The sequence below is a fragment of the Coturnix japonica genome, chromosome 3 (genome assembly GCF_001577835.2).
Source record: "Coturnix japonica isolate 7356 chromosome 3, Coturnix japonica 2.1, whole genome shotgun sequence".
In the NCBI taxonomy this organism is placed as follows: domain Eukaryota; kingdom Metazoa; phylum Chordata; class Aves; order Galliformes; family Phasianidae; genus Coturnix; species Coturnix japonica.
Genome location: NC_029518.1, coordinates 83224298 through 83247179, shown reverse-complemented (window position 1 = coordinate 83247179; position 22882 = coordinate 83224298). Strand labels below are relative to the sequence as shown.

The 22882-nt window shown below is 36.8% G+C and overlaps 1 protein-coding gene across 16 annotated transcripts in view; it reads left to right on the top strand.

Moving 5' to 3' along the window:
• Positions 1-22882, top strand: part of DLGAP2 (DLG associated protein 2) — a 454289-nt gene that overhangs the window by 290426 nt on the left and 140981 nt on the right. For 8 of the 16 annotated variants that reach the window (XM_032443246.1, XM_032443247.1, XM_015859330.1 and 5 more), the window contains one exon: positions 4329-4361. The exons of 3 other annotated variants lie outside the window; for them this stretch is intronic. In XM_032443246.1, the coding sequence (XP_032299137.1) occupies positions 4329-4361 (33 nt within the window). Of the gene's footprint in view, positions 1-4328; positions 4362-7311; positions 7432-22882 lie in introns of those variants that run through there. 5 more of the 16 variants (XM_015859332.2, XM_032443250.1, XM_015859333.2 and 2 more) reach the window with 2 other exon arrangements.

Below are 22882 nucleotides of genomic sequence, written 5' to 3'. Positions count from 1 at the left end.
AGCTCCCACTACTTACAGATCTTGTCAATAGATACAGCTGTTCTAATGCAACTGACTATGTATGATCTTTAGTTTTCAGTGTGGCGGTTTGGTTGCATTTCAGCTACTTCTTCATCAAAGCTAATGGAATTTCAGGTACTGAACTGACATGTAGACAACTCTACTGAGGAAATGCAAATTTGAACATCACTCTTAATGATATCAAATAAAAGAAATGAAGCCAGATTACACCCTGGTTATCACTTTAGATGAGGTTGACCTGTCTCAATATGACACATTGTAGTCAATATATCAATGGTCTTAAGATGAATCAGAGTAATAAATAGGTTTTGTAATGCCATATTGTTAGGTTTTCATAACTATTTGTTCACCTATTTGTTTGTTGTTTTTTTTCTTTGGTTTATCTTCAAGAGTGAAAAATCTGTTCCAACAACCAGTACAACAAGTAGGCAGTGGGACTATAAGGTGGTGACTCTACAGTTATGAATTCCTAAGTGCAATCTTTAAGGTCATTCCTTTTCTTCTTTATTGTCAGGGGAATAAACTCATAAAGGATTTACATTCACATAAAAAATGATACTTTGGCTGTTAACAGGATTAGTGGCAAATTAATGCAATATCATAAATCAGTGAAAATAAGCAATAGCCTAAAAATGGTTTTATTGCAGTAGGCTGGGGGCACAGTGGCCCTAAAATGGTAGGCAGTGGAGTGGGACTGTATAAGAACTCCCTTAATTGCAAGAACTTTTTAGTGAGCAGCACACATAATTTCTGAAGCTGAAGGAAAATTTCCCCCTCTAGAGGCTAATGAAAAGAACTGCTTATCTACTTCTATTTAGGTATTGGCTTTAGCCTTGGGTAGTGACTAACTGAACCTGGATGCTTCCAAACACACGGTCCAGTTCAATATTAGGAATTATATGCCAATGTTTTTCAATGAGCTTATTGTAAAAGCTGTCTCCCATCTTTACCCACTGCAGCTGTGTGCCAACTCCACTTTCTCCTTTATGAGCAGCCTTTTTACTTCTTTCATATTCCCCTTTTATGAGGGGTCAGTCTTCACCTTGCTTTTGGTTCATAGAAAATGTACTGTTTGTTGAATTCATAGTCCATGTGCTCTGCACCTCCACAGAGCTCTGCGATCCAGTTATGGGATTCTAGTGAAACAAGATTGAGTCCAACTGGGGAAGCTTAGCAAAGACAGGTTCAGCTTCCATTGGCAATATATCTGAATCACTGAGAAGCAGGAAGAAAACTTTCATTTTTTTGAAAGAGTGTAATTTAGAACCCATTTAACTTCTCCTAACCTTTATGAGCCGGTACCAGTTCTCAGAGGTGGTTTCATCATCTCACTGACAGTTGCATGGAGAGCCTTTTATGCTAAATGACTTAAATGTGTTCCTCACCTTAAATGTTTTCTCTTGTACCTAAAAATTGTCCTTTCCACTTCTTTGGTGTTGGAACTCTGCCGACGCCTGTCAGCGGTGTCACTGAAGAAAGCAGCTGTGCTGTGCTTTGGCATTTTGCTGTAAGCACAGTGCTAAGGGTACCGTGCGGGTGGAAGTCAAAGGTTGTGTGCTGGATTATTGTGCAGTGTACTTTCTTTTTTTTTTTTTTTAAATAGGAAGAACAGGGCCCTGGAGGCAAGGCATAGACAGGACTTCATCTTTGCTAATCAGCTCTAAGAAAAAACAATTAGCTTATTGGCATAAAAAGCTTGTGCCATCTCCAATGTCTGTTGCCCTAAGCTAATGAAATCACTGCGGCATACCAGAGATGCAGCTTGCCGAGAAGTACATCCTCTTTCCTTTTTAAAAATCATACCATATAGTATAAATGGAAGTCAACTTTGTCTTTAAATCACTGCTAATTTCTACTTAGATAAATTAATTATAGTATGGATCAGATATAGACTACATGAAAGTAATTCATTGCTAATTGCTCCTGTGGACATGGCAGCTATTTTTCCCTTGAAATGGGCTAGAAATGTGTTTTGTTTGCATGTAATTCATCTCATATTCCTGCTCTTTGATTAGAAAGTCTTGTTTATGAAAATTAAAGTGAATGCTACAATATTAGGGCATTCATGGGATAAACAGAATGGAGGAAAATTGGATTCCACCTGACCAAACTTACTTAATTGAAAATCAGTCCAAAAACCTGAGAACAGTAACAGAAAATGTTGAGTTTTCTCCTGCCTTTTGAATCTAAAGAATAGTAGAAGCAGTCCTATGGCAGAGCCTGAATAGCCCAGTTATTTCTGCCACACCAAAGGTTTAATTCCAGTGCAACTACATCAACTGCACATACTGAAGTCTAGCAGGAAAGTGCTGCACACTGTTTATCGTTCTGTGGGAAATTCTGCATGGCCTGCCTGTGCTTTGTCTGCTCATATCACTCTTAGTGAAATGCAATGATGGAGTTGGGCCATGAGGATCATGATTTCTGAGTCCAAAACCCCATGAACTTCTTTTGTTTCAGCTAGTAAAGTAGGTCTGATTTTATTTGAAAGTTCACACAGGATGTGTGCTTGGGTGACAAATTGCCTTTTCACCTAGTGTATGTTGACCTGTAAGAAAACAAACACATCCACCACTCACATCTTCAGCTTAACCTGTAGTGTTACACAGTAGTGCTACTATATGCTGAGACAAGAGCCTAACCAATTTATCTGCATTGTTTTCAGAACAGCACTTTTAGTCATTTCAGCTGCAAGTCTCAAGCTGCACATGCACGCTTGAGAAATAAATCCCACTTTTTTGTTGTTTTTCCTTTAAATCTAAAGCCTTCTAAATATGACTTTTTTGTTTTTCTTCTTATGTTCTTTTCTTTGAATTTGCATAAGGACACTTGCATCGGTAAAATGACACAGAGCAGATGTTCTCAAACACATTAGTGTAGTGGCAGGATGTGCAGCCGCAGCATGTGCACAATGACAGCAGTTTGGGCAATTCAAGTATTACGAGGTTGTTTGGGATGATTCAGATTTGCGTGGTAGATGCATCCAGTCTCAGTGCTTGCAGAGAGCAGTCCCTGCACAGCTAGATACTGCCTTTATGCATAATGTGCTTTTGAGGGGGGGTTTATGAGGCCACAGCATGATTTTATCTCAGGCTCTAGAAGTAAAAATGCTGAGATTTGCTTTTCTTTCTGCTGTCGCTTGGGATAATGTTTGATGTGATAAAGCTCTTGACCCCACATATTTGAGTGTTAAATAATGTGATGTGTTATAGAATCATAGAATCTCAAGCTTCACACTGAACCAACCCAAAATCAGATCCTACAACTGAGTGAATTGTCCAAATGCTTTTTGAACTCCGGCAGTTCGGTGTCGTGACCACTGCCCTGGGCAGCTTTTGCCACTGCCCAAACACCCAGCCAGTGAAGAGCCTTTTCCTGGCATCCCACCTGTGTTCACTATCTTGGATTTTGGAAAGCGATTCTCTCTACCACATTTGACACATCTTAGGTTGTTCTTCCCAATGTTCTCTTATAATATTGAGCATATTCTTAGTCATTAGGAAATTTTTCTGCTTTGAACAGAAATAAATTTCCTCCTGCCTTTCAGTACAAGAAGAATTTGTTGGTAGACACTTCCCCACTGATACTGACAGTCAGTAATTGTATTACACTAAATTTAGAATTTCTGTGGCATCAGTCAGTAACTAAGAACTTGTATCTGTTGATGGTTGCAGTCAGGAAAAAGCTTTTTTTTAAGACAAATGAATTTCACAGTGCTTCTATAAGATGCCTAGATTGTAAGCTACTGTTTTTCTAGGTAGTGTTAACATATATTTATGGTACTCAGTGTCAGCAGGAGTACCCTCAGTTCTCTTTTCCTTTGCACTCGTATTTTTAAAACAGGTAATTTTTTAAAAGTCTATAAGAATGAGCACTGGAATAGTCAAAGGGAAGTCATATTTTTGGCAGTCAAGATAGAAAGTCTTCCATTTAAATTGCTATGATTTAAAAAGTGTTCTGCAGATTTCTTGTTATTGATCATATATCTGAAATGAAAACAAGTACTTATACTCAAAGTATGAGCTTCTGAAAGATGTCTATTTAAAAAAGTGTAAAAATGTAAAAAAATAGCTGTTTGTCTTATAATAATAAATTTCTTGCAATATTCAAGACTTTCATCTTTAGCTCTGTACAAAATGATGGAGTAGGAAAACTATATAATGCAATGCTGAGTGTAATATCTTTGTTCTTCATATCTTTGATTCAAATTTGCTATTAGTAATAATGTCATATTTGGTGCCAGGTTTGTTTTTTGTTTGTTTTTTAATGTCAAATTAAAGATGATTTTTTCACTGTTTTAATTTCAGATTTGGATTCTCTAACAGGGCATGCATTTCCAGGTAAAGTTGACAGTTAGATTAGATTTCATTTGTGTGTCTTAAGTCACTTTTTTTCAGTTTATCGGGAGGGAGGGGAGGGATTAAAATTTAATCTGTGTGGTTCTTACAGCATTTTGTTACCTGTCAAAATTGTGTTGTTATTTGAAGCTATAGATAATTGAAGAAGAAAGAGCTATTACGTGCACTAGTTGAGAAAAAATAGAATTAAAAGCCTGCTTTAAATATTAACTACAGTATCTTTAATATTAAACCAACCAAGGGAGTAAAAGCATTGATCCAAAATATCAAATCCTAAAGAAAATATTTTTTTATTCAAACTGACACATGATTCTGAGAAGCAAAATAAAAGCACCCTATATTGGCTAAGGAAAGCTAAGTTTCAAGAATTATGATAGTTATCTGTTCTCTTATTACAAATGTATGGGAAATGGGTTTTGAACAATAAGAGAATCATTTTCAGAGGAGAATTAAGAATGAGAGAGAACACAATTATGTTAATTATGTTATTTTTTATGCTGCATGGAAATTAACTTTAAAAGCAGGCCACTTGATTAATTAAAACCTGTCAATTCTTGCAGCCATAGAAATGTAACAATTCAAAACTTTTGAGTTGGGGAGTTACTCAGAAGAAATATAAGAGAGGATAATTTGGTGCTCAGTAACTGCATGAATTTCTGTATCTCCCAAGTCAAAATTTTGGCTCAGTAAGAACATAAATGAGAAATCTGTGATAATACAAATCTTACGTTTCGCAAACGTGCAGATGCTTCCTCTGATCAAAATCCTCTCTTGAATTTCTTCCAATTAACAGGTTGTATAAACTAAGGCATAATTTTATTTTCCCAAAGATGTTTTTAACACAATTTGTGATGGCATTTGTTATTATAAATGTACTGATCTTTGTTATGTAATTGGCTTCTAATTTATCTACTGCATAATATGATATTCCTCCTTCAATTGTCCTTTAAAGAGTATTCTTTAAAATTCTTGTGACAGTAGCTTCACTTCAGGTTTTCCAAGTGTTTTGTGCATTGCCAGCTTTGGGTATGCTGTAGGAATCTCAGTAGAAGAAATAATATTAAATAAATAAATAAAGGTTATAAGTTCATCATGGAATTTGTTTGCAGTGCTGAGCAGATCTGACTAGAGTCTGTCAGGGCTATTTATACTCAAGTACAACAACAGTCCAAGTGATGCCTGTTCAAAAAGTCAAACACTCCAAGTGCAGATTTTGCCATGTTTATCCTAGATGAGGAGACTGACTCTGGGTAGTGTGGATTGATGTGAGTCATAATTTTCTTGGGATAATGTACTGCCTTAGACAGACATTGTGTGTATCTGATTTTCATGATTGCTATCAGATATATGCGTGCATCACTGAGAGGAACATGGAGAGGAGCAGCAGCAATGTATCTTTTTTTCCCTCTTTTTTTTTTAAATTGATTCTGCTTTCTTTTTTTTTTTTTTTTTTTTTTTTTTTTTTTTTTTTTTTTTTCTCTTTTTTTTTTTTTTTTTTTTTTTTTTTTTCCTTTAAATATAAGTACTTTATGGTACCAGATAGTGCTATTGTGGTATGTCTGATTCTTATTTTGAACTATGGCGATCCTAACATAGCAAATATGACCAATTCTGACAACAGAGCCTTACACTAATATGAATGCTATAGAATTATGGGAAAGAGAAATCATCTTTATTCTATGTGGAAGATGTCCTGAATTACAGGACAGGTGAATTATACTGCTGTATTGTATTCCAGGCTTAGCTGTGCATAGCTCCATCAAATGGCCCATTGGTTAGCACAGACAGAAAAATCTTTGAATCATACTCATTGTCAAAGGGATGTAGAAAAATAGTACAGGTAGCTGTAAAGAACAAAAGCCTGGAAACATGGGGTTTGGCTTAAATAGATTCTCATTTGGAGACTCACAGAGAGAAGATGCCGCTGTGCAACTCTTGGAAATCACTAAAAGAATCATTTCTCATTTTTTGCTTTTTTTTACAGACTTACTCTTTTCACACAGAGCTGTGATGACAGCAGAATGTCCTGTCTTGTCTTCTACTTTACTAGCATTTAATAATTAAGTCAGTATTCTGCTATATCCCAAGTCATGACAGTATTCTGCTATTATATTGAAGGTTTTATAGTTACAGTTGTAACTAAATTAAATGCTAAAAGGTATGCTTAGGTGTCTAGTTGTAATGGAAATCAGACAACTAAATCCATCCTGGCATTCGTGCATGGATATTATAACTAGTTAGACATGTTAGTTTTCAGGAGACAGAAAGAATGAAGGAGCTACTTACACTTCTTTGATATCAATGAGTTAATTAGATGAGATGTGCCCAGTTGATCCTAGTGTATTAATGTATGATTTGAATCTCACCCTGAACAAGCAAAACAAATCCATAGAGTTTTCTGTTTATCTCATCTTTTCTCCCTTTGAGCCCATCCAGCAAGATTGATTAACAAAACCCAATAGTTTTCCATCTGACCCTGTGCCAGTGCTCTGCAGGGGCCAAGAATGTGAAGGCTCCTTTCCAGAAATCATGTAGCTGCAGTAGTGCAGTGCTGAGGGAAATGAGCGCTAGTCCCTTTTCTGGGCATGTAAATCAAACCTGGTTCAGCAGTGACCTATCACATAGTTTGCACTACAGAAGGGGTTTGCATCCAGGTGGCTTCAAACTCAAAGAAAGCAAACTCACATTAGGATATGACTGCTTGGACTAAGGAAAGGTACTTTCTCTATCACCTCTGTCCTCAGTATCAACTTTCTCTGTGTTTTATGTAGATGTGGGAAATCTCTGCTACTTCAGGGACAGACCAGAACATAAATCAAACCAAAATGTATGTTTTTATGTCAAAGGAAAAATAAATTCTTTATAACCCTTGCAGTTGATCAGCTGAAACCCTAAAGTATGAGATTTGATTATAGTCATTGTCTTAATGCAGAGCTGCAAGTGTTATGGGCATGTTGAGAACTTCCAGAAGCTGGATTAAAGCATCTCTTTTACAATGATATCTATTCTCGTCCTAAAGCTCCAAGCAATGGCGAGTCCACCAGCTCCCCTGGTAAGCCATTCCAATCTTTAATTACCCTTAGTGCTAGGAGATTGAAATGTTGTGAAAAGGTTGCGTTTGTCTAATTTCAGTTGTCAGTCTTCCTACTGCTATACTTTTGTCCATAAGACTGAAAAGTCTGCTTTTCCCAGATATGTTTTCTGTCTATGAAAAACCGATTATTTGCAGTGACCTGTCGAAAAGACTCTGTGCACAGAAGCTTGTGCACCTTTTATGGCTGTGCCACTTGGCCCGATGAAGTTTCTGACCTGCAATATTTGCTTCATCCATATCTTTAACCCAGCACAATTTCAGCACCCCTACTACAACTAAAAATGTATATGTAGCAATCAAGGCACCTTTCAACTCTTGTTTTGGTAAGTCGGATATGTAAGTCCTCTTCAACTCTCACACTGTAAGACTGTTTTTCTGATAGCCCTCATAGGAACTTAATATTTTTTTAAACCTATGAAAACTATAGAGAGTCTGTTCATGTAAAAATTTTGGAAATGCTGTGTATAGAAGCAAAGTCATTTATTTTTTAATGTAGCACCTCCTTCCTCTCTGCCCTTTGTAAGCACTTATGTACAGTTTTGAGCTGCCAGATCTGATTGCAATGGTTGTCTGTGTCAAGAAATCCAAGCAGTGATCCCAAAATCTAGCTGATTGACTAGGAATGAGTGATTTTCCCATGTTAGATGGAGGAATATGTCTGACAGCTGAGCTCCAATGTGCATGGGAATGCCTAATGCCTATTGTTGCAATACATTAAATCAAACTTTTTCCAGTCTGCTGATACCTGTGGGACCACCACATTGATCACTGTCCCAAAGAGAAAGGAGGAAATGCCAGCATGTATATCTTGGGAGCAGGATGAAATAAATGGCTGAGACTTCATAGCATGTCATACAAAATCTTACCCTAATTTTCATGATCATGCTAAAGAGAAAATATGGTGCTGTTTACTGTGACCAAAGGCACAGTAGTACATTTCCTGATTGTTCTTACCAAACTACTCAGGTAATTACGTTCTTTCTTAATCCCATCAGTGCTTTCATAGCATAACCATGAGAGATCTGACCCTCAGGGTTACGTATCTGGATGATAAACGTGCCACAAAAACAGCTAATTGAAGCAGAATCTCCCATGCTGTGAGTCTAACCAAAGTCCTTTGTCACCACATTTTCCATGTCTTTTGTTTGCCTGCTCTAAAACACATTTTGGTGGTGACAGCTTGCCCAGTCTGTGTCTGTAGTGTGCCCAAAGCAATCATTTGCTTTCTTTAAAACATTTTTTTTTTTTTTTCATGAGTATTGAGGAAGAGAAGAGACAAAGTTTAGGGACCCAGTTCTTACTTGAAGAATAAGTTATGTAGTTTGTATCAAAGTCTTTGGATAAGGGCAGAAAATGCAGTGACTATCAAGGTCAAACTGAGGGAACCTTGACTTGCAGCAGATCCTTGGAAGTGGGCTGATCACTCAGGGTATGTTTGTGGAAGTACAGTTCTTGTGCTCCTTTTCTGGGCAGTAGGGTAGTTTCTTAGGTGAGATGGAGAGTGGATCTGTCCCTTTGTAGACAGAGGCAGCAATAGCTATTATTAAATGAATAAAGTTTGGGTTTCAGTTCTGTTGTTTTTTACTCACACTCAGATGTGAACTCAGGCCCTTGGAACTGCAAATGCTCTGAGGTACTAATTACTTCACTGAGTTATGCTCCAGTTCATAAACATCCTGATACCTGACATCTTGTATTAACTCAGTAGGTTAAGAATATGACTCTTAATAGATTAAGAACAGGCACTCTGTGGAAAGCAACGTTAATAGTGTTTGTCTGAATTGCTTTACACTGGTTTTGAATTAAACCCATGGATTCATATTTTGAATCACCTATGTATTAATTGGTGTCAGCTGAGTTAGGAATGTGCAGTAAGTAGTCAAAACATGCCTTCTGCCTCTGTTTTATTTTATTCTAATTCTGCTTTAACATGTCTAACTGAAGTATCCAAATTCTTCAGTACGACGCATAGACTTTGGTTTACATTGTGTGTGTTAATGACGAATACTGTTTTGTTGCAATTCACCTGAATAGGCTTCAAGTTTTGTGATATACCTCAGGACCAAAACTGTGGCTGATTATTTATTCTACCAGTTCATCATTGCAAACAATGTAATGCAAGATCTCAACTTCAAAATGTTTTTATTGGTTGGTTGGTTGTTTTTTGTTGTTTTTTTTTTTTTTTTAATTTCTGAAAGTAATTTAGTATTCTGGGGAAAAGAATGTTGTCTCAAATACTGTTGGTAGACAGTAGTAGAGTAGAGCCGAACAGAATTAGCATTCTCAGATCTTTGCATAGTAGCGAGAGCTATGGAAGGAATTTGGCGCATGTAGTCATGTAGAAAGTGTTTACAAAAAGAGGGTCTCAAATGCTAATCGAGTGTGAACCATTCTAAACCCTGAGCGTATCTGATCAAGAAAGTTGGTTGGCGACCTGCTTATTTTCCACAGGTAACACTTTGACCACATAATGAGCATCATTTCACAGGTTAGTTAATTGCCTACTGAACTGTGCACTTTCCTATTCACAGATTTGCCAGGTCTAAAAGTTAAATGGACACCTCATTCATTATACCAGTTCTGGGGCTTTGTGGCTGAAATCAAAGTTAATCCAGAAGTGTCTGCTTAGCCATATTATTTACGGTTACTGTAGCATTCAGTTGCAAGTGAAGAAAGTCCTCAGCTTGTTTATCTGTTTTTTCTGACTTTGCCCAAAGCATGTTTAAGGTTGGGCAGAATATTAATAAAGAATGGGTGTTTTAGAACAAATAACACTGAACAGAATTTAGTCCAAGAGTATCAACAACAGAATATCAAGATTCAATGTTATTTGATTAGAGGTGGCAGATTTTTAAAGAACAAATTTGGAAAAATCATTTCAGAGATGCTTTAGGCCAGTCGTCTTCTTGGTTTTGCCCAGTGACTTGTCTGCCCATGGAACTGAAGGCTGGATGAATTATTTTTTTCCCTAGACTTTCCACTGAACTTTGTTGCCACTAGTTTTGATTTGCATCAAGTTCAAAAAGAGTGAAATCTTTCAGCTTGAATACATACATACACACACACATTTATATATATATATATAAATATGAATATGAATATATATATATATATATATATAATAAATATAAATATATTATATGTATAATATTTATGTATATAAATATATTACATATATGTGTGTGTGTATATATATATATATATATGCAATATATATATTCATGATGAATGCAATCTTGATTAAAAAGAAAATAAATGAAAGCTAGTAAGCCATAGGGAGGTGGAGTATGAGGAGCTAGTAAATAAGAAAAAAATAATTTTTTTTATTTTTATTATTTTTTTATTATTAAAATATTTTAAAATTTAAAATTAAATTAATATTTTTTTTATTATTAAAAATAATCCACATTTGAGTTCCCTCTGATCTTCCTTTTTTCTCAGAATCAGGGGATGGTTTCACAAACAATAAATAAGCCTTTTTTCATCTGTTACATTGCATCTCCTAGAGCTCTTATTTGGCTTCATTAACAGAGCTAAAGAACAGAACTAAACACTTACACCCCTCGACTTTCTATTCTCAAGTGAAAATGGCGAGGAGAAGGCTCATATGTGCCCTGTCCTTCAGTTGCCTTCAGCCTGGAGTAGGATTTAGCAGTGCATGGTCCAGCAGGCTGCCAGATGAACCTGCTGTACGAAAGCACGTATTCCCTAACAGAAAGAAAACTGAATTTGTGCAGGGGAGGAAAATATAAAAGTATATTTCAAATTGATTTAAATTTTCTTGGAGATTTTTCTCTATTTCCAAGCCCCCCTCATTCTTCTAGTCCAGACAGGCTGATGATTCCCTTCTGGGTAGCTCTGGATTTGACCCCTTAATGGTTGGTGGGCAGGGGCTTACAGGTCACAGAGCAAACCTTTCCTGAGGTTGGTGTGGCTGGGCTGTGCACAGCACGATGTCATGTTCTGCTCCAGATTGCAGGCTCCTATCCAGAGATTAAAAAACAAAAACAAAACAAAAATGGTAAAAAGTGCAGGAATTTGAGAGTTGTATAGATTTCATTTCATTACTTAAAGATTGACTTCTGTGTCCTTAGTTTCCCTCTTCAGTATATATAAAAAGGAATGTGAAAAGCACACTAACTTTTCTTAAAGACGAGGTAGTTTCAGAATTAGTAGGAGTTATATACACAGCCTTGAAAATGGGGAGTTTCACAGAGGCATATGTCACAGGTACTTTGCTACATGCACTTATTTTATTCTGTAGGTTTACTTGAACTCATTTATTTGATTCTTCACCGTTTTGTTTTTTTTTACAAGAACTGTACGAGTAACCATAGGTGTAGATGTACAGGTAACTACATACATTTCATTAGTTAGCCATTTCCATAACGTTCTCCTTTATGAGATCTATACAGTTCTTTATTATGTTTAATATCAAGTTATGGGTTTGATTTTTAGTTGTGTTTTTAATTTATTATTATTTTTTTTAAATATTAACAATTGCTTGAAGTGCTCTGAGGTGCTTTTTGTTAAGGGTAAAAGATGAATCAGAGTAATTATATACCTTATTCACTACCACCAAACAGAATTAGAAGGAAATAAAATGAAGGAAAAAAGGAAGAAAAAATAAATGTGGACTCTGGCTACTAGTTATTGCAGAGTTACATGATTCATCTCTGATTTACAAATACATGAATTCATGACTTGATTCTTATTTAATTAAACATTTCTCTTTAGATTAAAAAAAAAATAAATTAACTGAAACATAATTACTTGAGAGCTGCAAGGGGAACAGAAATTATGATATTGGGCTTGTCACATTGTCCATTAAGGCAGCGGTTTTTCTAATCTGTCATTCTAGTATTCTTGCTGTGTGTTTAGCCTGTGATGCTGCTGGAAATTGTTGTGAACCTATTATGCCGCAGAACATTTTAAATAGCTCCAGAACTCCATAATGTTAAGAGAAACAGGTCAAATGAAGGCTGAAATGTTCAAGTCACCAAAAAGAAATATATTCGGCGTTTAAAACTAATTCTATCGTCTACGAGAAATCGCATGAAGAAAGTTATTAAATTGGAATTATAGCCATAGGCAAATCCTTAAGGAGGATAATTTAGATTTTGAATTGAAAAGAGGACAACCATGTTGGCTCAAGGCATAAATTTGACATTAATCTGCCAAAATGTGGAGTTTTTATAGATTTTGACAGATCTATGAAGTACTGTGCCTAGCTATTGAGCTTTCCATTGTAGTTACTATTAAAAGATGTCTTGTTCCAATTCTGCACTAGGCTCTGCATTCCTGAGAAAAGCAGTTGGCTTTTTTCTCTATCATGCCCAGGAAGTAAAAAGAATTGTCTTAAGGCTGAGACAATCACAAGTTAAGGCTCGACTTCAAGTGAACTTCGCTTAAAGCTTTCTCCTTTAATTTTCCTATTTTCATTACGTGGAGAAAACGTAGCCTTTTTTTTTCACAGCTAAAATGAAAGTAGTTTAGCTTGTAGTTTCTAAACAGCTTGGAAAGTTTCAGGTGGTAGCTGCTGAAAATAGTCAAGTATGAAAAACTGCAATGACGATGGTTCTAATTAACTTCAATTGCAAACTTCCCAGTCCTCCTCCCTAGTTCCATGTTCAGGCCATCCTGAAGCAGCTGAAGGTTATATCCTTTACAAGCTAAGCAGTTTGTGTCAGTATATTTTTTCTATGATGTGCATCTGTTTTCTTAGGTTACCATATGAATCATGGCCATTATGGTCCTCAGTTACCAATTAGTTCTGAAGCAGAAGCATCTTTATGAATCTTAGTTGTTAGTGTACTCAAAAAGGTAGATTTTAAAATGATAGTTCTACATTGTAGTTCTAAAATGATTGTATAAATTGCAGTGGCTTTACCCAGTTAAATATTAACTCTGTATATATTTTTTAAATTGTTAATTACATTTTTGACATTTATTTAAGACCGTGAGTTTTTAATTTCTTTTGTAATTAAAACTCAGCTGTGAACTACCAAAGCTTTGCCAAGGAAAATAAACAGTGATTCACAGCATACCAACAAAATTGGAATACATTTAATGTATTGCATAGATTCCCAATCAGGTATTTCACTTCCATTGCAAGATTTTTAGCAAGAATAAGTCATAATAGTATATAAACATCTTCTGAAAGGACTAAATGATGCTCAAATGTCATCTACTGTCACAGATAAACACAATGTTGAATTTAAATTTTACTTTTGACATTTTTTCTGTTTCAGTTATTATTTTTCCATATATTTCTCAAACTAACGTGGTCACGATTCTTAAAACCAGAAATGTTAAATGTGATAGTGTGAGTCTTATCTATCAAGATCCAGGACTTATATGTGCCTGATTTAAATGCAAGACTAAGTGCTGACAGTTAATATGGAGATGGTGTTTTTACAGTCCTGGTTGTTACCACTTGATCAATTTTTTTCAGAAGTGGGATATTTACTGTTTTTTTTCTAGTTTGACACACACAGTCAACCTGCCCGGCAGCTTAAGAACATGAAATTGCTGGCATGAAATCTGTGACAGGAGATTGCAGAACCTGTGTGTAGGACATTAAATGCTGATGCACTATTCAAGTAGCATAACCCGGTGCTTACTTATTTTACATGTTCAGCTGCAGGATAAGAATACTATTGTAATAATTACTGTGGTAAGTGTAGTGCTTTTTAATTCCTTGATATCAATCAAACACGACATCATCAGAGTGCTGGATCATACACTCTTGGTATTAAAGAATTAATAAGCAGGTTCTGTACATTTGTTTGATGGCTGTGGAAGTAAGCAGAGAATTATTCCTCTGTGTCATAACACCTTTGGAACTGTGGTAAGTGTAGTGCATTTTATTTCTTTTGTATCAGTCAAACTCGACAAAACAAACAATATGAATGAAAAACAGACAAACAGGAAAAAAAGCACCTGGCTGCCATGGCTACTTTGTAAATTTTTTTTTTTAAGGTGAAGCTCCTGTGTAGCGTTCATTGCATCTCCCACACAGGAAAGACATTGAGGCCCTGGAACATGTCCAGATAAGGGCAACAAAACTGGTGAGGGGTCTGGAGCATAAGTCTTATGAGGAGCAGCTCAGGGAGCTGGGATTGTTCAGCCTGGAGAAGAGGAGGCTCAGGGGAGACCTCATTGCACCCTACAACTTCCTGGAGGGAGGTTGTGATGAGGAGGGGCTTGGCCTCTTCTTCCAGGCAACAAACAGGTCCCGAGGAAATGGCCACAAGTTGTACCAGAAGAGGTTTAGATTAGATATAAGGAAAAACTACTGATCTCAGAGAGTGGTCAGGCACTGGAATGGCTGCCCAGGGAGGTGGTGGAGTTGCTATCCCTGTCAGTTTTCAAGGGGCATCTGGATGAGGAGCTACAAGATCTGATTTAGTGGTTTGTGGTAGCAATGTTAATGGGTGGACAGTTGGACTCGATGGTCTTGTAGGTCCTTTCCAACCTTGTGATACTATGATTCTATAAAAATGAGAAAATAACATAAATCACATAAATGATCTGCATCCCTGTATCATGCATAATTAATTCTCACTTGTGAAGTTAACTTAGTGCGTTTATCTTCCATATATTTGTTGAAGAAGAAAGATATTTGAAGAGGTAAGTGCCTTAGGGCCCCTGTTAGGGGCTCAGAACTGTAGAACTTCATTACAAAGTCTATCAAATGCAGTGGCCAGTATAACTTGCTTTTGAAAGCATCAGTTACATGTGGACAGGTGGTGATCCACTTGCTGACATCAATTAGATCTCTATTCCAGAAGGAATTCTTTCAGCTTTGGTGAGAAAATAATGTGAGACATTATTATTTGCAGTATAAGGATTGCAGGCTGGCAATGCTGACCTTCCAGTAGATACAAATTGATGGTGCCTAATTTTTCCATTTAAACTAAAGTTATTCAAGTGTGAAATTTCAGGACACCTTCAATGAAAACATAAGTTCGGGTGTCTCTTTTAAGTTATTTAATTGAAAACTGTAGAGTTAGATGTTTTAAAAAACACTTTGAAAAAAACACTTTATTCAGATTATTAGTGAGATTCAGAGAACCACCGGGGAAGCAAAAGACTTGCGGCTATGGGAGTGTGTCAGCAGCATATTAAATTAGTAACTGTGTGTAGGCTCAATGCAAGGCTTAACAGGTGCCCCAGATATGTTGTGCTGACTCCATGCATTGAAGTGAGTCTTTTTCTGGTACATAAGAGGAGGAAGGAGAGAAAGAGGGAATCTGCCACTGAAAAAGCTTCAGCTCATTCTAGAAAGAAGCAGACTAACCAAGAGGAAGGCCAGTGTCTGATGCCTTTCACTGGATATCCTGTACCATAAAGAGAACTTAATAGTTAATACATGGTGGTTTGAGGGTGGTAGAAAGTGCTGTGAAATTCAGGTGAGAATAGAAGAAAGCATTTTATTAGAGTGCATGTGAAATGAAAGCTATACCTTCCACAACAGGTTTCCAATGTTTTGTCTGTATACCATGTCAGAGTCTTAGAAGAATTACTTTTGTATTTTGTAAACAGCTATGACAATGAAGTCCTTAGAATGGGAAGCAGCTATGTTAGCTAAAATATGTTGCCTGTTGCTATGGGAACAGTAGCTCACAATTTTTTATATAACCACTTCAGCTACAGTTTTTGTGACATCTTATTCTAGCAGAGAAACGTCTATATTACATCCCACATCAGTTTTTGTTGTTGTTGTTGTTTTATAAACAGTATTGGGCAGTAATCCCCAGAATCAAATCCTGAAATAATATGACACCATAGAAATGTATTTAATAATCATTAACTGATCAACTTTTCAATTACAACATAATTAGGAAGATACCAACCTTGAAACTGGTTTGTCTTTCTGTTACTGATAGTTTAAGCACATGGAGCTGCTGAAAAACAGTTTATTCTGAATGTTGTAATTAATACCCTTTCCATCGTTTTTGTTACAAATAAAGATGTACTAAGCAATAATCAATATTAAAATAGGCTTCAGATGTGTAGCTCATTCCCTTCTGAGTTTTAACCAAAATGTAATTTCATATTACTTTGCAGAACATTCTCACTGGATCCAGCCAAACACTATTTTTCCCTGCAGAGAATTACCTACATTCTTGTAACACACTTTCCACACTATGCAAGATACATGGTTGCTGTTCATTTCTTATTCAATAAAAAAGTGTTATATTTGTCTTGATATCAGAAAATGGAATTTGGAGCTCATATTTTCCCCATGACATTATTTTATTAAATTACGTAGTTGCTAAATAAACAGAGGATTATGTATCTGCAAGAGACAAGAAACAAGCCAAGCAAAACATATTTTGCCTGTGTTTGTTAAGCATTGTGATCCAAGAAAAATAGATCATTATTATGAGAAGAAGGCAATTTTTTTATGAATATGGAGATGCATTCATTACCTCATTTAAGATAAAAATCCAGGAAGCATTTTCTGCTTAAAAAGTATGCTATATTTCTGTCATCTTATTATGTGGGATAACCCCATTAAATAAAGCTTTTATCTTTTTTAAACTATTCATCTTCCACTTGCCTTGATAATTTTTCTTGTTGCTTCAGTTGTGTTGCCTTCAAGTCAAAGAAGCTCCAAAAACAAATGCATTTCTCGAGCAAGTGAGTGGATAGCACTGACTCAGGAGCTGTGCAGTGTACCATCAAGCATTTTGCAGGTCGTTGCTAGGATCTTCCTTAATAAATCAATAGGAAGAATTAGTAATAAAAACTGTTCTTCTCACCTATCCTGGACCAAATCTTCCTTTTCTCCATGTAAGTCATCCAACTTCTCCTAGTGTAGGACTAGGTCATCCCTTCTGTCCACATTTGATCTGAATTCCACATATACTTGTTGAGGGGCCATGCAATTCAGTACCTGTGAGGCCTCTGCAGTGGGCCACAGTCCCGGTGCCACATGGTCATCCACACAGTTACATTACAGATGTCTCGGCATATTTCAGTAATAAAAGTACAGCAGGCATTTTCCCCAAAAAGCAGTTTTATTGCAGGCATGTTAAGTGTGGAAGATGAAGACAAAGGTGAGGTGATTTCAACAGCACAACACAAGCAAGAGCAGTGTTGTGTCAGCCTTTCTCAAGGCCAGCATGATATCTCTGGCCCATTTCATTTACAAACGTGAATAGAGCCTGTACTGATATTTTAGGGGGAAGTTCTTTACTAGGAGAGTGGTGAAGTCCTGGAACAGGCTGCCCAGGGAGGTTGTGGATGCCCCGTCCTTGGAGGTGTTCAAGGCCAGGTTGGGTGGGGCCCTGGGCAACCTGATCTAGTAAATGTGGAAGTTTGGTGGCCCTGCCAGGCAGGGGGGTTGGAGCTTCATGATCCTTGAGGACCCTTCCAACCCAGGTCATTCTGTGATTCTGTGATTCCTGAGCAACAATATATACTTGGATTGTCATATTCTCTCATTCTGACAAATGCAGTCATTTCTCATGTGGCCACCAGATAGCTGGGATTTCCTTCTTTGGGACTGCACAAAACTGAGGGGTAATTCTTCTTCCAATATATGATATTGATTTGCATCAAGCTATGACACTTGACAGCAACTCAGAAACTTTCAGCTATTTCTCTCCCACACGCACCGGGATGATATACCTATTCATCCCTCTGTGAAGCTTTCTGGAGAAGGAAAAGGTTCTAGCTCAAAATTGGATTGAGGATAGCTCAGAATAACCTGATGTTTTTTTTTTTTAATTAGAGTTTTAAAGCTTTTCCTGTACTGTCTTGTAAACAATTTTTCTTGCATATTCCATCTGATTTTTCTCAATTATCCGCTGGTATCATTCAAGATGAGGAATAACTTTAATTCTTTTAAATGAAACTGGGTTATTGTTCCATTTAAGAAACTGGCAGAAGTCCTGGGTCAGGATCTGTACTTCTGCCAAGGTGAATCATGATTGTGTTTGCTGATTGTCACAGCTTTTTAATGATAGTATTGAACTTTGTGATTTGAATAGGTGCTATTTTATTCGCTCCTTATAAACTCGGAAAAGTTACAGAATGCATGTTCTTATTTTACTGTTTAAGGTCATAGCTTATCTATGCTTTCTTGACCTCTTATTCTGTATTTTAGTCTTTAAAATATTGCACAGTGTTTGCACAACCTTTTGCAAACCTTTCCAATAGTATGCGATAGGAAGTAGCTCTGAAAAAAAAAAAAGTTATGGAGATGATAAAGTGTATATTTTAATCTTGTTTATGTCTTTAAAGGCTTTTTTTAATATTATTTATTTATTGAGAAGAAAGTACATTTTATAAAAAGGAACTTTCTCAAATGTATAACAAAATCTTACTTTATTTCCATAATATAGCAAATCATTTTTTCTTGAAAGAGAGATGTGGTAAAAGCTTGTAGGTATTTTTATAGCTTTGTGGCTGATGTTAAATCTATTTTTTCATCATTTCTGGATATGCAGAGTGCTAGATAAGGTTTTGTGTATGCTTGGACAAGATATAAATTTAAGCTATTGCCATCTGAAACTGTTCTCATGGTAACACATATATTCAAAACCTTACTTTCAAATATGAAAAATAGAAGTTCTACGAATCTACAAAGTCTTCTGACTAGCCTTCATACAACTTCCTTCCAGATTGCTAAGGCAACTGTTACTGTTCTCAAGCCGTGATATAAAGTTTGCAAGTTTGTGAATTTTTTTCGCCATGCCTTGGCATGGAAATGAGTCTGAGCATAGCTGGGGCAATCCACGGGATCTACCTTGAAGCAAGTAGTTCAGCTCTGCTGATTTCCTTACATTAGACAGTGGAGAATTATGGCCTGCAGCAGTGCTATGATTGCCAGAACCTCTCACTTCTGAGTTTGCAGATCTGAGTGTGAGCCCCACAACAACCTACCCAAGTGTAGGTATGAGGGCGGGCAGTGGCCTTCCCTCTTTTCACATGCTACCCTCCAAGCTTTGAGTCATGTGGTAATGTGGGATGCTTGGTTTGCTCTGAGCACCTACCATCCTTGATGATCTGTGGGTGAGTAACATCCCAGAGGAGCTTGAGGTGAGGAATGTTCATCTTCTTAGCTTTGGGCAGAATGTATTAGGCTAACTCAGTTGGGCTAAAACCTGTAAGGTTAAGGTGCAGGAAGTACAAAGGACAGCTCACGGCCAGGGCAATGGTTTCTTCTTCCCACTGTGCCATGACTAGTGTGGAAATTTGCATTGTAAGTTGCCAAATCTGTGGCTCAATGAAGAACTCAGTTTGGAAGAGTAGGTAGCAGAGAATGCTTCTGGTTCCAAGTAGTGGTGACAAGTATATCTGCTGCATGCAAGCATCTCATATCAGCCTAGTTGCTCAAGGGTTGTTCTGTATTGCACATGCAGTATAAAATGTACTGGAAATCTGGTTTTGCCTTCATTTCGAGGGAAATAATAATAATAATAATAAAACTTTTGGGATTTAATGAAGTGTGCCTTTTTTCATGTCAAATAATTATTTATTGGGACCTTGACATGATTGTGTGTTAAGTATCTGGTTCTATGTTTGAATTTTAAAGGTGACATTCATTTCACCTAAGTATTTATGCTGGAGGTGCCCATGTTAAAGGTAGTTACCCCAGCCTTACTTTACATTGAATGGAGAAAAGCACTTTCAGGATATGATTCACCTGACCTATTTAAGATTTCTGTTTTAGGTTTAGATGAATAGCAAACTAAAATTACTTTATCACCATATTGACTATATATGGACTCAAAACTCTACAGAAATTCATTTAGGCAGTTGAGTCTTGTTCCTATTGACTCAAATACATGTGCAAGAAAAGTTCAGGAAGTAAGGCTTATAAAAACTTTAAATCGTGTTGGCGTTTTTGTATAACTCATGTCAAGGTATATGCATCTACCATGGGGGGTTTTTTGGATGATTTTTCCACTGATCACTCATTGTGAGAATTGTTAATGTATTAGGTGTATAGGCAAGTCTAAATTAATTAGAATAATTGATTAACACATGAAACTTCATTACATGAATTCCTATTTGAAAGAATAGAAATACTGAAGTCTTAATTTCCTATGAATTTGTGTTCTCTGTCTGAATTTCCATCTCTTCCTTCCCTTTATTGCCCCATATAGCATCCCATATGGAAGCAATGTTAAAGCTAACTCAGAGCTTACTGAGCATTATCTAATAGCCATATGCCAGCTGGACACCAGGCTTCAGTCAGCGCTGGTATCATGGTTTACTTCCACCTCAGTGGTGACACTAACTTGCACTTTTCTTCTTTGCTCATTTTATGACATTCACAAATCATCTGTGAATTCTGTTTCTCTTCTCGCTGAGTCTCTGAATTCCTTGAGTTAGTGGAAGACTGCAGGCTACCAGACAAATGGACCACCTGTCTGCACAAGCTAGATCCTCTTATTATTCAATGCTAGAAGTGCAAATAAGACATATAAATAATACTACAAGAATAGGGCAGTTGAAGGCTACAAATATCAAGAATGCTATGGAATATGAAGTACAAATACCCCTAAACTACTATTTACTTGAGTCATGACTCTTTATAACACAGCACCATAGGTGTACATCTATGCTGTTTACAGACTGGGACCAGTCAGCAGTCTTTTGTTCAGTGATCACTCCACCTGGCCTTACTCTGCTATGTTATGCTTTTTTTGATCTTTGTGCCTAGCAAATTTTAGCTGGCCAGATGCGCGGTCTTTTCCCACATGACACATTTGGCAGATCCATAGATGGATTAGTAGGCTTGACAGTATGGAAATGAAGTACTTTAGGTCTACTTAAAGTGACTGAGGCTGGCTCTTGCACCATGTTTCATATTTCTTCTGTAAGTCTGTAATTTTAGTTATGCATGAATTCAAATCCTTTCTGCTCAGGCTCAGAGTTGATCACTCATGAACAAATTGCAGGCCGTGTAGCTGTAATTACTGCACTACAGTATGGAGTTAATAAAGCTCTGCTGAAAACTGAGCTATAGCTTAGTGCTGTGCTAATGACGGCTTGTATGGCTCTTCCACAGAAGTTGGCTTACATGAAATCATCAGAGCCTGTCTTTTTGCAGAAAGCTTTTAGAGACCTATGGTACTGGTAATCTCATGTTGTATTTTACCTGCAGCTTGTGTGAAGGAAGAGCTCAGTGAGACATTAGTCTAACTAATAAGCCTTGCAGAAGCACAGGGTTCAGAAAACACTGTTAAAGCTGATGATAATTGTGAACAGCACCTCTCAAATATGATCTTTAGGACTGACTAGAGTGCCACTTAAAATGCACTTTTAAAAAGAGGGTTCTGTATCCAGCTGCCTGAGAGAAGTCTCACAAACACTTCTATAGCTCTAATCATGATGCTGTGCTTTTCATGCCTCTTTTTTTTTCTGCTGATTCTGGCTTAAAAGGTCAGATAGTTCATGTATCATTCATTACTTTGACCTAGCAGCATCAAGCATCTGTAGCAGTTAACTCTGCAGCTATTATTCTCTAACCCCTTGGAGTGAAGGCTAGAAGCCTCGAAGTCCTGAGCTTTGAATTCTTTCGTGTTTCAACAAAAGGATTTTGCTATTGAAAATGACACGAACCATACCTCAAGTATATCAATAAGGCTGTAATGTGGGGTGGGAGTAGCAGAACAGGAACTGACTGCCAGCAGTAATTCTCACATAACTGTAATACACGGTGAATATTAGAAACACAAATATGGGATTTGGGGTGGTTCTTCTGTTTGTTTGCTTTTTATTTATTTATGGAATAATATCTGTGCCTAAGACTTTGTGAAGTATTTCGAATCTGTAAGGTATCAGGCTGAATAAGAACTCACATTAGACATTTTACTTCTATTTGTCTCCATAGAAACTGAATGTTCAAATGTGTTAAGTTATTTTTGTCTGGAGTTCTAATGTGCCTCAGAATTTGGACATGTGCTCAGAGGGAAAAGCTGTGAGATCTCAATTAAATTGTGTTGCTTTACATATCATCAGCAGGCGAAGGAGATGTTTTTGAATGACTAGTGTCACAAAAATAAATTCTGGAAACAGAAAAAATCAGAACTCTGTATTGCAAATAAATAACATTTCATTAATTTGCAAAATCCGTGCAGTAAATTACATTCTGCTTAAAATATCTGGAGCCAGCAATCTTTTGCTGTTGCCCCCTTTGAAATCCAATTGGAATAGGTAAGACTGCTGAAGGGTGGTTAGCAATGTGAAAAAGTGTCTGGGTGAAATTTAATCTCTGTTGGAACTTTGTTTCTCAGTAGAGACATAGTAATTCTTCAAAAGAGCAGGGAAACTGCACTGCAGATGAATTAAATCTCAATTTATCTGGCTTCTTAACAGAGTTTTATAGAAACTGGTTTTATAGAACTGGTCCAAAGCCTACAGTTCAGTGTAGGAAGAGCTTCAC